Source organism: Apium graveolens, chromosome 2, assembly GCF_009905375.1.
Source record: "Apium graveolens cultivar Ventura chromosome 2, ASM990537v1, whole genome shotgun sequence".
Lineage (NCBI taxonomy): Eukaryota > Viridiplantae > Streptophyta > Magnoliopsida > Apiales > Apiaceae > Apium > Apium graveolens.
In genome coordinates, this window is record NC_133648.1 from 270,992,081 (window position 1) to 271,007,331 (window position 15,251).

A 15,251-nucleotide genomic window follows, 5' to 3' on the forward strand; every position below is an offset into this window, starting at 1 on the left:
AATGAATCTCCTGAGTTAATGCAGCGAGCTGAGATGATAAAAGAGAATAAGCCTCCACTTCAAGTTTACCCCCTTTCTTAGGTGCTCTCGGGTTATTAAAGTGATGAGTGGCCAAATTTGCAAGAAAAGTATATGCACCATCAACTCCTTCGTCTATATATACACCACCTGCAACATTATCAACCGTACCTTTGGTTTTAAGATCAAGACGATTGTAGAAGCGTTTTATCAGAAACCACTTCTCAAGACCATGATGAGGGCATGCACGTTGAAGATCTTTGAATCTCTCTCAAGCATCTTTAAGAGACTCTCCATACTCTTGTTTGAAACTCGTCATCTTGTCAATCAAATCATCAGTTCTGTTCGGAGGGAAAAACTCAGTTAAGAAAGCTTGAGCAATTGCATTCCACTCGGTCACATTGATATCATTTAACCATTTTTTAGCTTTGTCACGAAGAGAAAACCTGAACAACATGACTTTAAGTTGGTCTGCAGTGACACATCGATGTTTGATGGTAGAACAAAGCCGTTGAAACCTTTGCAGATGAAGTGTAGGGTCTTCAGATGGAAGACCAGGAAACTGTTGGATCATAGTAAGCAACGCCGGTTTGATCTCAAAATTTGTTGCTTCAGTAGTTGGCATAGTAAGACCAGTAGGCACACCACTCGGAGAGGGCTGTGAATAGTTCTTCAAAGATTTAATAAGAAGTTATGTCATTATGATCTTTGAATCACCGAGATTTTGTTGCCTTTCTTTTCTTACTCGATCTATCTATTGCTGACAAGTAATTCCAAAATTTGAACTAAGAGAAGTTACTTCTGCTTCTTTTGTTGACCTGGGCATCAACAACTAAAACAAGAAAAAGCAGTGAAATATGCCTCAACTAGAAGGAAACTCGAATTAGACAAAGAAAACAATCTAAAACAATCAAACTAAAATCTATAGAAATTATACGTCTCCCCGGCAGCGGCGCCAAAAACTTGATCTGTAAAATTATGATACCGCAAGTGCACGGTGTCTGTTACTAGCAGATACAGGCAAGTACGGATCGTATCCACAAGGAGACTGTTTCAAGGATTTTAATTCAACTACTACAAATTGTTTCTGGATTAAATCGAGTGTTGTGAATTTTTAGCTAACTAAATAATGCAAATTTTATGTGGTTAAAATCAAATAACTAAAGTCTAGGGCAATATAAGTTCACCATGCTTACACCAAAATATTCACAGAAATGTAACAATTTATTGGGTCAAGTAATTAAAGTAATGGTTAATCTCTCTCAAGCATTAACACCTTCAAAAATTCAATTATGCTCTCGCATTAATCCTCAGTTCTGTTAATCGTATGTGTGCCTCTACTGAGTAAAATCTCTCGATTGATTACCCCTATTTGCATACAATTAATCCACGATATTGGCCAATTACATAGATTAAATAATAAAGCATATCAATTAGAATCACTCTTTACCCATTAAACTATTAACAAATCAAAGAATTGTCACGGTGCAAACATGACTTCCCTTAAGCCCTAGAATAAGACTACTCACTCATATTAGCAATAAAAACAACAAGAATAAATAAGAAAGTCATAGAAAATATATGATAATAAATAAGAAGAGATTAAGGATACCTTAAACTTTTATATTAATGAAGAAATTGAGATCCAAGCTTAAACAAATAATCCAATGAAGAAGATGAAGAACATAAACCCTAGCTTTTTGTATGTAAACGTAAGTCTCTCTCCTCTCGCTAATGATAAATACTATCAAAACTAAAAACTCCCCCCAATCATAATATCTGGTCCTATTTCTAATATTAAAAGAATTTTTAATGTTCTAATAATAATACAAAAAGAATTTCATAATAGAGTAGAAATTTAATGTAAAATTCGCAGCTGTTTTTGCTCCCCAGTTTCTGGGCTTTTTAATCAAACTTTGCTTTTGGGCCCATCTCTGAATTAAGGGAAATATTGCAAGCTTCGCGTGGACTTTAAGATCATCAAAAACGGATTTCTAAATCTCTAGATATGACACAAACAGTATTGTAGTCCGTATAGTCAAATAATACGAATTTTTTTCTATTTTCACTACAAAATATGTCTTTTCGCCCCAATTCCTTCCAAGTCAAAGATTCTTTATTTCCTACAATAAAACATTAAAATATATTAAATAAATATCCAAATCAATGTAAAATATAATTAATATGGGAATAAAATCATCTAAAATATACATAAAAATATATTTTATCAGCAGCTAAATTTGCACTATGGTGATGGTGATAAAAAATTGAAAGAAATAGGCTCTCTCGACTATAGGAACTTCAAATTTTTGATTCTTATTTTTCAAATTTAATTTTAATTTAATTATTGAATTCTATATTATTAAAAAACGGTTTAAACTAAAATCCAACCGAACCAAACTGTTTGAAACGGATCGGAGCAGTTTGGTTTTTTTAACTTAAAGATTTGGTTATGATTGAAATTTTAAGAAAAAGGAATTTTAAAATTTAAGAAAATTGATAACTTCAATGTGGTTCGATTTGGACACTTGAAACCGCCCAAACCGTTCAATCTTCACCCCTGCACATTTTTGACCAACACAATTTAGTTTGAAAAAAATAAAATTTAGGATCAAGTTTCAATTTCGACGACAAAAAAGCCACACACATATGTCACCTGTCAACTAATGTAAATAATCGTATCAAATTGACAGATTAAAAGTCAAATATGGAATCGATGAAGAGCATATAATGACAAAAACAATTAACATGAACGTGATCGATTATGTTTATCATATATAATACACTGATTGGTAGAGGTTCATATCCTGCGTTGACGGATTTAGAGTCTGATTTTTCCGGGGTATGTTACGATTTGATTGTCTAAATTAATTTTTTTAATCATTACAACGTGCATACACATGTACTCACATTATAAAAGAGGTTGATAAAATATTATATTTAACAATGGCTCTAGAAATAATTCTAACCTCCTGAAAATGGAAAAACCATTCATAAAATCAGTAATAACAATTTAAAACACATATGGAGTTTCAAAGTCACATATCGAGCTTCAATAATCATAGACCAAATCTAATTTCCTCATAAATATCGAAGAATATGGTCAAAAATCGATATACCTTAATATCCGTATAATTGGATTACTAAAATAATCATTTAAAAGATCTTTCTTGTTAATCAGGAACGAATCTCGTTTTAGAGAATATTATTTTTACTGCAATTTTATTCATGTCATACAAGATGAATATCATTTTTCTTTCATACGACTAAAACCGATATTTTTTAACATTCGTACTTTTTGATCATCGAAAGAATCATTTAAAAAGAACGAGCGAGTAGTACTTTTACAACTATTTCTTCAATACATTACTGTGTTAAGACCTTTTAACAATAATTTTATAAAGAAACTGTTGTGCGAGAAATCAACCTTTTAGAAGGTTTTAGAACGAGGTCTATAGACAATGATTTGTATTAAAAAAATCTTGTATATAATCAAATAAGACAACATTTTTTGATATAAGGCTGTTGTGTAAAGAGATCAGTCATTTTTCTATGTAACAACTAATATCTAATTTCATTTAAATCAAGGGATCTCACTTCTTCATTTTAGTAATTCAAATGAAAATTTTGGTGCCCATTTAAACTCAAAAAAAAAAATTCAGATAACTGTTTTATCTTTTTTTTTTTATGTTTTATAAGATAACCTTTCCAAAAAAACAACTGTCTGAATTATACAATATAATGTCTAAAACCGTTATCTCAAGTCGCTATAAGTTACGTTAGTAACAACGGTTTTTATCCCGTTATTTGATGTTTTATAAGATAATATTTCCGAAAATAGTTGTGTGAACTATACAACAAAATATCTAAAAGAGTTGTCTCAAGTCACTATAAGTTACCATGGTAATAACAGGTTTTTAGCGTTCTGTTAAAGATTAAAAACAACAATATATTTTAAGAACTGTTGTTTAACTTGATAAGGGAATACTATATAGACAACGATTTAAAAAAAGTTAGGTAAGAATTATCCGTTCAAAATCTCGTACATCAATTTTTTTATGGAAAGTCAATTCACCGTTGTTTGAATTTGTTGAGGCACTAGGGTTTTTAATCATATTTATTAATCGTTGTGTATATGATCATGTTTTATTGTATTGAAATTTATGAAAGGGAAATTATCCCGAATTCAATGAAAATTGATATTTACAAAAGCGGTTTTTCAATTTTAGTTGATGATATAATATGTTCCACCTCCTTTTGTCTCTTTCATTTCTATAAACTTATTTTTGAAAGTGCATCTCAATATAAATTTCAAAAGTGACTAAAAATCCAGTCAAAAAAAGTGACTAAAAATAAAAAAAATTATAATATAAAAAATAATTATACTCAATTATATCCATTTCTTTTTCTACTATACTCGTTTTATTTATTAAATATTTATTAATTATACCATCTTAACTACATTTTTTTATTTTTTTATTAGATTACTTCTTTTATACTTGAACTCTTGTGTGCTGAAATCACATATATACAAGTTAATGGGACGAGAGAGTATAAAAGAAAGGCACATTTTCTTCTTTGTTAAATGTTAAATATGTTTCCTTTATTCTTGGCAAAAAAAAAAATATGTTTCCTTTATTTCACGTAGTATAATGCCGTAGTTCGAATATTTATAATACTGGCCGGCACTGGTTAGATTAGTGGGGCATTTAGGCAACGTCTACATGTTGGTGCCTGTAGGCTCTCTGTGACAGAAGTAAGTGGCTGCTAATAAAAAAATATAGTGACTGAATGCTCGACAAAATATGGCCTATTTTCGTGACTTGAACAAAATAAATTATCAGAAAAACAAATAACTTTTTCCTTCACTCAAGTGCAACTTCCCTTAACTTGGGTGTTCTATTCCAGTGTCATTATGCATTGTTTTCCTTATATTAAGAATATGCTCCTTACTTTGGATGTATTAACATCTAATTTAGGCATGTCTTTGGATCTTGCTTGCTCGTGATCTTAGTATATATAGGGAATTAATCGGATACATAATTAGCTAGATATCGATTACAAATTAGATGAAGAAAATTTATGAACATGTATTAGATCCTATAGATTGAGCTTCTCATCTAATTTGGGTTCAAAATGAGGTGCATGGTTTAATCTTAGTTCTAATGAGGTGTTAAAAAGGTAAGAATCTTTCCAATTGCTTCTGTAATAAGAACAGGCATTTTATAATATGAACTTCAACATATATAATGGAGAGTTTTAGACCAACATTAATGGTGATATCAGGGTTGTCTCTTACTAGTGATATCACCATCATTAGTTTACGTCTTCTCAGACATGTCGTAATTACTATTTAAGAACATGGATTAATTCAATAATCCTTCCCCTTGTCTCTAAGCCAAAAGTCTGAGTTTAATTCTAATTAATTTTTCTGTTATCAGACTTATACTTAATGTAATTTATTCAATTTCTGCTGCCCGCGCGGAGTGTGCTTTGTTTGCTTGTTTAACAGCAATTGTTGTACATAAACAGGTTACCTGCTATGTTGCACAACGATTAGACTGCTCTAATTTATTGGTTCTATAGTTCGGTTCCAAGATCTATTGTAGGGGAGACATCATCCTCAATATTGTTTGTTAGGGTTTAAATTGCGAGTATAACAAACAACAATACAATAAATACTACTGAATTACAAGTCAGCTAATCAGATATGTTATGCTTATGTTTCATTTATTTGATTTTGATAACCTCAGGTTGTCATATATTACCATTACAATAAAAGCGGGCAAAACCGACTAAATAAAAATCGACTGTCCTGCTTTTTCATGCATATGTATACTGTATACATTTGACCAGAGAAATGTCAATATTTGAAATGATCTACAGTTCAACATATAAAAGTTAATAGTTAAACTAATCATTCAAGGTTCATGATTAGAGCTCAAAATATAATTTATACAGATTTTTAGGACCTTACTTTAAACAAAAACTTTCACTAATTTTTCAAAGTTAGAGCAGATTTCAATCGACTCTTGTTTCATACAACACATCACAAAATAGTGCTAAATTTTGACGATATTTAATAATATAATTAACATTTATAAGTTATAACAGATTAAATAAATTATTTTGACGGATGAAATTACTCTATTTTGAGTGAAACTATTTGATATATCCGTTTTCGCTGTTTTAAATAAAGCTACTCCCTCTGCTTTTTTATTTGTCGATTTGATTTTTGCATACATTTCATTGTGTTTTGACCGGCGGGTTAAAATTATCATTTGTAAAATTTTCTTTTTCTAAATAAAAGTAGACAACTTATATTTTAATTGACAGAAAGAAAATTTTTAAGATCATATTTCTAATTAGCCGGTCAAAACACATTAAAATACGTGCAAAAATCAAAGCGACAAATAAAAAAAAAAGAATATTTGATAAATAATTGTTTAAATTAACCGTTTATATTCAAACTATACACATATTATGTGTTAGTCCCCTGACAAAGAAAAAACTACTCCTAACTTGCTTTATGAAAATCAGCAGATCGGGTTCAAGTCCCAATTTTAATTCCATAACTTGAGAACATTAATATCAGATGACTCATTTAGTCAAACCTCTGAATTGGTTCTTTAGCTAATTTACTCAAATCTCCCACCTCTAAACATCTAGCGCGCTGAAGTGACGCTCATTTTACGAACATGCACATTCTCAGATTTTATTGTCTCCGGTGGCTTTGATCAGTTCACTGTTCACTCAAGTAAGTACTGATAGAAACAATGAATTGAAGCAAAATTAAGTTAAGTTTTGGCTTATGCTATAATGGAATCTCCAAGAAGAGTATAAAGGATTAATTATTGTTTTAGTTAAATTGTGTAAAAGTTTCCTAAACATTAAAAATAAGAATGTTTGTAGGCCAATAAGGGAACCAATTAAGTACTTGGTCATTAATATAATCCACCTTCGCCCTTCTTTTAGTGTTTATAAACAGAATTCTTACAACACTTCACCAAGCTGAGCCAAGTATCACCAAACTAAATCAACCTCCTAGCTCCACAAGTAAAATAACAATTATTAAATAAATTCATTAAGATGACAGGCAGTACTGGTTCACCTTGTGGTGCTTGCAAGTTCTTGAGAAGAAAATGTATGAGGGGTTGTGTTTTTGCCCCTTATTTCTGCCATGAACAAGGTGCTTCTCACTTTGCAGCCATCCACAAAGTTTTTGGTGCTAGCAATGTCTCCAAGCTTCTTGCTCAACTCCCTGTTAGTGATCGTAGCGAAGCTGCTGTTACAATCTCGTATGAAGCCCTAGCTAGGATTCAAGATCCGATCTATGGTTGTGTTTCACATATTTTTGCGCTCCAACAGCAGGTAAATTTAATTAACCCTAATTTTTATAAATTTTAATTGATACATGTTCTCAATTTTAGTACTGATCATCATTTCGGAATCAACATTGCAGGTGGTTAATCTACAAGTACAATTAGCTTCACTAAAGGAACAAGCAAGTCAAAGCTTTTTTAGTGGCTCTGGAAGTAGCAGAAACCCTAACTGTGATACAACAGCTAATTATGAAAAAATTAATCCTTTTGATTCTCCGCATGATGTTCAAAACTGGCTTCATTCAGAAAATGCAAGTATGATTCCGCCATTTGATCAATTAAACTCGAGCAGAAACTTTAACGGAGACTTTATGGTGAATCCAAACTCGTCTTCAAGAAACAATGAAAATCCAGTTATTCCCCGACGGGATGTCTCGTTTTCAAGTTTAGAAGATCAGAGCTCTACTTACACTATGGATTCTATTGAAGACGTGCAGCAGACAAGTATTTGTCAATGGACTTTTCGAGATGATTTACATGACCTGCAGTCCGCGGCCCTGGGCTACATTCAGTAATAAATACTCATAGCTCTTTATATGTTCTGATTGACGATCTACACGATCTACTCTAGCTATTATGCACTCTGCCTCTTGCACAAGGCATTCATTCTGCAGATCGTTATTAATAAACTAGGCAGCAGCACTAGCTAGGAACCTATAATGTTCATACTGTCGATCGAGATGAAAACCCTCTCTATACACTCTCTTTTTTATTGGTCATTAATATCATCGTATAACTTTGGTAATTACTTTTTTTGTGTTGGACAAACTTAGTATTTTAGACTAAGTTGTCAATCATTTTGAGACTCTATATGAGTGAGACACATTATGTGTTAGTGGTGTGTATTTATTGGAACGTATTCTTCTCTTCGAGGGGATTCCAACGCATATTAACACGCTCAAAATGAGTAAAAGGTGAATGAGAACTGATGTTCCAAAGTTTTACCTTTTAATATGAAAAGTGGTTTTGTACCACATCGAGAGTAGCACAAACCTATTCCTTAGTTTTTCTTATAAATACCATGTACCACATCGAAAAGAAAAACAAGTCCTTTCAAGCCTCTCTTTATAAATAGAGTCTTAGGGCACCAGTTTTATTAAGTCGAGGAAATAAGAGTCATCTCTTTCATTCTCGGTCTCTTTAGTCTTAAATTTTTCCAATATTCCGGTGATAGTTCTCGGGCTCAGTTCAAGTTCGCTGAGAGTATATTCGATCTATCGATTATACTAGTATCTCGTTTTATCCTGGGAAGCAGGTCGCTAAACACGGATGGTGCGGGGCGAAACTGCTTTAAGGAGACAGTTTTCTGGACTCGAGATTAAATCCAATCTCTGTTTGTTTTCTCAAACCCTTCTCCTAATTTAATTGTTAATTCTCATATGCTTATGTGATTTAAGAATTAACAATGTTTTGTGAAGTAGTTATATATTCAATATATATATATAACAATGTCTTTATCGTACAAGATTGCTAACAATCTTAAAGCAGTTTTCTTCAATTTTCATACTTTCTTGTGAGTAGACGCAAAAGTCAATTTGATTGTTTAAATTGGATTTATTTATGGGTATATGAGTGGCCATTATTTGCCTCATTAATTAAATTAAATTTAGTGCGTTAATTTCTTTGATCACTTGTTGCCATGTGCTTGAAATTAATATAAATTTGATTTTAAGTGGTGCTTTGTTTAAGCATAACAGGTACGAGGCAAAAGTAAGCACAAAGTTGTTGGATAATTGGTTTCTTATAAGGCTATTGATGCTTTAATGGTTATTGATTTATGATCAACTTATATTCAAGTGGACATATTTGGTGACATCTCTTTCGGGTTGATCATTATAAATTGGTAGATTAAACCCAAATTTATAATTCGTCCATGTTTTTGCTATTAATGGATAGCTTATTATGTTTTGTTAACATGGTGATTGATTTCTTAATTCTGAATTGATTTTGGAATTATTAGTACACTGATACAAGAATCATATATGCTATAGTTTACATGCATGTTTGCAAGTTCATAACATGATATTGCTATGCAATTAAATGATATGGCTACATAAATGTGACCCTTCATGATGGAACTTGATTATTTGGTGATTAATTTTTTAATCATTGTTGAGTGATGATAAGGCATCAATTATTATTGTTTAATCTTTAATAATGGAGTTATATCACAAACTTGTAATACTGGATAGAATGCAGTAACATGTTTGTTGTTAAATAATGTGACGAGGTGGGCAGCTGAAGTGAACCAGATTTACAATTGCTCAGGATTCTCCACATTAAAAAACCTAATGGGCCTGGAGTACAGGTTATGGGTCGGCACATAAATTATATTTTTCTGGTTGGATTTTTCCTCCAGTTAAATAATAATTTCACGTGTTGGTGTCGGTCTGCTGCGGCAGTGACACACGAGCCTATTATAGTGATCCATGTGATACTTAATACGGCGAATATTGATATCAGTATTTATGCTGAACTTTGGAGAGAATCCGAAAAGTTGTTAACCCTAACGCATCAGTTGATCAAGGATCACTGAATGTGGGTTTATTGAAGATTTATGTTCTTCCTTGGGCCTTTTCTGGTTGTACCAGTAGGTGAGCCATAAATGTAGGTTCGTGTGAACCATATAAATATTTTCGAGAAATTCGGTAATTGAATTTTTAATGATAAGAACTACGGGAAGTTCTTTTAACATGATATTAAAATCTTATAGGTTTTAATGAATAACGTAAAACCTGCTCAGATGAGAGGTAGTGACACGATACGTGTTTACTGTCTAGTTTGATAGTAAAACATTTGTCACTCGTACTCGTAGTCGAGTCAATATTGAAGCTAAATAGAGAGATGTGTGCTCTATAAACTCAAGGGTAAATCCAACTTAATACAGATAATTAAGATGGCTGTGAATAAGTTTGATGATGAATAATCACCGGGCAAATTCTGTTTGCAACGTGAATATTCATGAGGTCGTTGCACCTTACTCGCATTATATAAATGGAGTAGATGCAGACTTGAGTTGCGCTCTGAAAAAGATGCAAAACGATTGTGATCAGCTCAGACTATCACTGAATTTGAGGATATTAGTTACGAAGGGCTAATCGTTCCTTAAACATGATACCACAGAAGGAAATAATTAAATTTCCTATTAGTTTTGGAATATTTTCTGACATTCTGTAAAATATTAAAATTGTGGGGGTATCTAAAATAGAAAATTATTGAATTTTCTATGAATAGTGGAATGTAATGAAACATTCTTGAAAATAATTGAAATGTGGGGGTATCTCGAAACTTGATATCAATACCTCTGTTGGTAGCATGAGATCCAAAATCAATTGAGATATTTTGGATGGATACATAGACAATGGTTGAGTCTAATAATATCCGATATATGAATCTAATTTTTGAGATTCGTAAGAATACTATTACAGAGTTTAGGAATGCTTATGCGATAAGCTAGTAGATCCTAGTAGATCTGTAATTAAAAGTCATCTAAATGAACTTACGAGTTATTGGATGAATGTGAGGATGAACCTGCAGAGAGCAAAAGACTTGGATAATTGCTAGTCCCGAATGTCTTGATAATTTGCTTGAAGGTGAACTCGTAAATTTAATAGAAGCAATGCGCTTCATTTATAATTTCTTGATAAGTGAATATATCAAGAGAAAATTTGACTATTACTGAGAGTCAATAAATCAAGATTTTCTAGCACGTGTACTAGAAAATGGATTGTACATGTTCTCTCTATGTCCTTTGTGGGGGAAAGGATGTTAAGAAATAGAGAGAGTGGTTCTGTTTGACAGAATCTTGTTTAAAAAAAATATATAGATCTTCTTACGAGATAGAAGCATTAGGACCCAAATGAATTTTTAAATTGGGAAAATATATCTGGGTCTGAAGGAAGTATAAGGTCAGACTGATACAAAAATATTACAGTCGAAAGTGATGACCTTATATAATTTATGAAATATTCTCGAGTTTTGAGAATAAGGTTCATTAAGATGATACTAAAATTATCGTATTGTGAAATTTAAAAGTACATCAATGAACATTGAGATGGTCTTTCTAAATAGATATTTGGAGAAATATCTATTTACGTGAACCCGAGGGTTGCTCTAGATAAAACAAGAGTAGAAAATCTGTATTTTCGGTGATCATGTTGAGTGAAACAACATTGACACGAAATAATGGCATATTAAATTTGATATTGCTATGATAAGCAATGGCTTCAAATAAATGACATGGTTGCCATTTTGAGGACGCTCAATATTGGTTGCTATGTGAATAATGATTGCCAGTTTAAGGACGCTTAAACTCGGTAATGATGCAAACTGAAATTGCTGGTTTTTGGGACGCTAAAATCTGGTAATATCAATAACAAGTAAAGCCTTAAGTAATAACTAGTAAAGTTATTTCACAAATATGAAATATGTCAATATGAGATGTCAAACTGATTCAAAATCAGAGAATTGACAAGTGTGCATGTGTTATTTACACATGATATGCAAGTCATAATTGATTGCATGTGAGTGATCTGATCATTACGAGAAGTAATGACAAGAGGATCATCTCTGAAAATCTTGATGAGATTGAAAAGTTTTGATTTGAAGATTACAATCTTCGTGACTTTAAAAGTTTTAGATGATACATGTCACATGTTGGTGATGTGAATTTTGAAGAGGTCAACGAAGCTAAAGTTGTCATAGCTGGAATGGATTTATATATATCCAAGCGTAGATGAACAAGGATCTCTCAAGAAGGATTGCAAGTCTGTTGTACTTTTTAAAATTGTACAAAATTAGACATAGGCTACACAGTTGGTAAACTGGGTAGATACACGAGTACAATGGAAATTGGTCACTTGGAAGTGATTGCAATGAGATTTAAAGTGTATGATATGTGCTCGTTAGCTTGGACTGCAATACGAAAGATATCTAATTGTACTATGTGAATATAGTATGTAAATTAGATATTTGACTTTAAGAACTTAAAAGTCATTCGAGAATACATTTCACACTTAGCAGCCGTGTCATGGAAATCCTAAACTTAGCTCGATTCATGATGGAATACGAGTCTGGTGCATAAAATAAATGCAGTTAAAAGGCCGAGTAGCCACTTTGTAAGGATATTCCTAAATGACAAGGAAAATGTGTCTTCAATATGCATATATCGTGTAATCAATATGCAAATTGGGAGATCACATTATTGTGTATGAAATGGTATGTCTCACATCTATGATGAGGACATAATACCATTAAACAACTATTCTCAACGAGAATTATCATGATTGACTATGTAAAGTTAAATGATAATGTTTGGATCCACTAACCAGATGGTTAAACTGAGCGAATCTGTTTAAGCCAAGGGAATCTAGTTAGACCGAGAGATAGTTGTCAAATCATCGAGAGGAATGGGCCTTGCCTATTGCTTAACGGCGTCATGGTGGACACCCAACCTTGCTGACTGGAGATCCCAAGAACTTGGTTCAATGGGACAACTAAATCATGATGACCAAATCACTGTGGGGGTAACCCCTGGCCTATTTCTATGATGATGAAACAGTGAGACCCGTAAGGTACGAGGTTAAGCTTTATGCTTTTAATGATCTTTGACGAATACAGGGATTTCAAGTTTGAATACATAATATTCGGTTAAGTAAACGCGGGTTACTCTATAAGATAAAGATCACCTATGTAAGAGAGAAGTATGGCCGCTTCAAAGGAGAATTGCGAGGCACAATTCTTTAGAAACTCTTGCAGAACCAGGACGATGTTCCAGGGCCAAAATGGACATAATCATGAGAACTGAATGAGTCAGGAAAGTTATAGTGATGAGTATGTCATCGTTTACACAAACGGTCGAACAGTTCAAGGACATCGCGTCATACTGTCTACCAGTAAAGTCAATATACTTATTCGAGCGAAGGTTCAAGGAGCATTCTCTACCTATCGTATGCTATATCCGACCGCCGGAACTATCACCAAGTCAAGCTCCGCGTCTGTCTGTCTATATGGTGCGTGCTACTGGACCATCAATCTCATTTGTGGGGGATTGTTGGACAAACTTAGTATTTTAGACTAAGTTGTCAATCATTTTGAGACTCTATATGAGTGAGACACATTATGTGTTAGTGGTGTGTATTTATTGGAACGTATTCTTCTCTTCGAGGGGATTCCAACGCATATTAACACGCTCAAAATGAGTAAAAGGTGAATGAGAACTGATGTTCCAAAGTTTTACCTTTTAATATGAAAAGTGGTTTTGTACCACATCGAGAGTAGCACAAACCTATTCCTTAGTTTTTCTTATAAATACCATGTACCACATCGAAAAGAAAAACAAGTCCTTTCAAGCCTCTCTTTATAAATAGAGTCTTAGGGCACCAGTTTTATTAAGTCGAGGAAATAAGAGTCATCTCTTTCATTCTCGGTCTCTTTAGTCTTAAATTTTTCCAATATTCCGGTGATAGTTCTCGGGCTCAGTTCAAGTTCGCTGAGAGTATATTCGATCTATCGATTATACTAGTATCTCGTTTTATCCTGGGAAGCAGATCGCTAAACACGGATGGTGCGGGGCGAAACTGCTTTAAGGAGACAGTTTTCTGGACTCGAGATTAAATCCAATCTCTGTTTGTTTTCTCAAACCCTTCTCCTAATTTAATTGTTAATTCTCATATGCTTATGTGATTTAAGAATTAACAATGTTTTGTGAAGTAGTTATATATTCAATATATATATATAACAATGTCTTTATCGTACAAGATTGCTAACATTTTGTAAACACGGCTTGTATACTTACAGACGAGTATGCGTCCTAAGAAATTATTGGGATGAACGAGGGTCGAATCCAGGAGCTGAGACGACAGAATATAAACTCTTAAGCACTTGAGGAACCACACTGTTGGTAATTATTAATTAATTAGACTAAAATCAAGGTTAATTCACTAGTTTCGATCCGTATTATAAAACTGTAACAGCCTGCACTTCCGTATTATTAATTCTAAATTAAAACTAATACAAAACAAATTTACTAATACGAAATTATATTAGAAAGGTGACTATTACATACAAACGCGCAGCCAACGGAATTCCAAAATCAATCTACTCCAAAACTAAATCCCAGAACTCCAATACTATCTAACTCGAACTCCTAGACAAAACCTGAAATATTAAAAGAATGAGCTATGAAGCCCAGCAAGCAACTACCGTTTGACGGCTCAAAAATAATATTTTTTATCTTTTTCAAAAATACAATTTGGACACATAACACGTAACATCTATCAGTTAGGATTGCACAAATATGCGATAACAAAGATCACACATTATATTTTCTATGACAAGGATCAAAACGAATCACACAATATATTCTACAATCCACATCATCACAATTCTTAATCGATCAATAAATCTTAATAACAAATTCTTATCTTTAGTCTCACAGTCCTAAATCATAACTTATGCCACACTTTATGCCACACTTTGTCAGTGACCGACATCTTATACTTTATGTCACACTTCCCGAGTGACCGGTTTCTTATTCTTATTCGATTACATCCCTCGTCAAGTGAAACCGAAACTTGACAAGATATCGATGTGTTCCGAAACGTGCGCAAACTAGTTCTAAGTTTTTATGTATCACACTACCCAGTGATCGAGCTCTAATTCTTATACTGTACATGACTAAGACTGGGGATTTCTTTGAATTTGTTTCTTATCAATCACATTTCGATTTCATACTTACAATAATCTTAACAAATATTAAAGCACATGAATCAAACAATATAAGATATGTACTACTAAACAAATACGAACATGTAAGCAAACAATATATACGAAGCAACGAAAAATTACTTA

At 32.7% G+C, this 15,251-nt stretch overlaps 1 protein-coding gene and 1 non-coding gene across 2 annotated transcripts; both read left to right on the top strand.

Moving 5' to 3' along the window:
- The first annotated feature begins 245 nt into the window (after positions 1-245).
- On the top strand, positions 246-352 carry LOC141709649 (small nucleolar RNA R71). The gene has a single exon (XR_012570214.1). It is a non-coding gene; the product is annotated as a small nucleolar RNA R71 (small nucleolar RNA).
- A 6,737-nt stretch (positions 353-7,089) lies between these two features.
- On the top strand, positions 7,090-7,995 carry LOC141706298 (LOB domain-containing protein 29-like). Its single transcript, XM_074509094.1, has 2 exons — positions 7,090-7,399; positions 7,467-7,995. The coding sequence occupies exons 1-2, from the start codon at positions 7,108-7,110 to the stop codon at positions 7,913-7,915; spliced, it is 741 nt and encodes a 246-aa protein (XP_074365195.1). The 5' UTR covers positions 7,090-7,107; the 3' UTR covers positions 7,916-7,995.
- Positions 7,996-15,251: the final 7,256 nt, after the last annotated feature.

What these genes read in the sequence shown, in the direction of transcription:
- LOC141706298 (XM_074509094.1), top strand. Translation starts at nt 7,108, where the DNA reads ATGACAGGCAGTACTGGTTCACCTTGTGGTGCTTGCAAGTTCTTGAGA. An exon ending in CCAACAGCAGGTAAATTTAA is followed by an intron (nt 7,400 to 7,466) that starts TTAACCCTAATT and finishes TCATCATTTCGG; the next exon opens with AATCAACATTGCAGGTGGTT.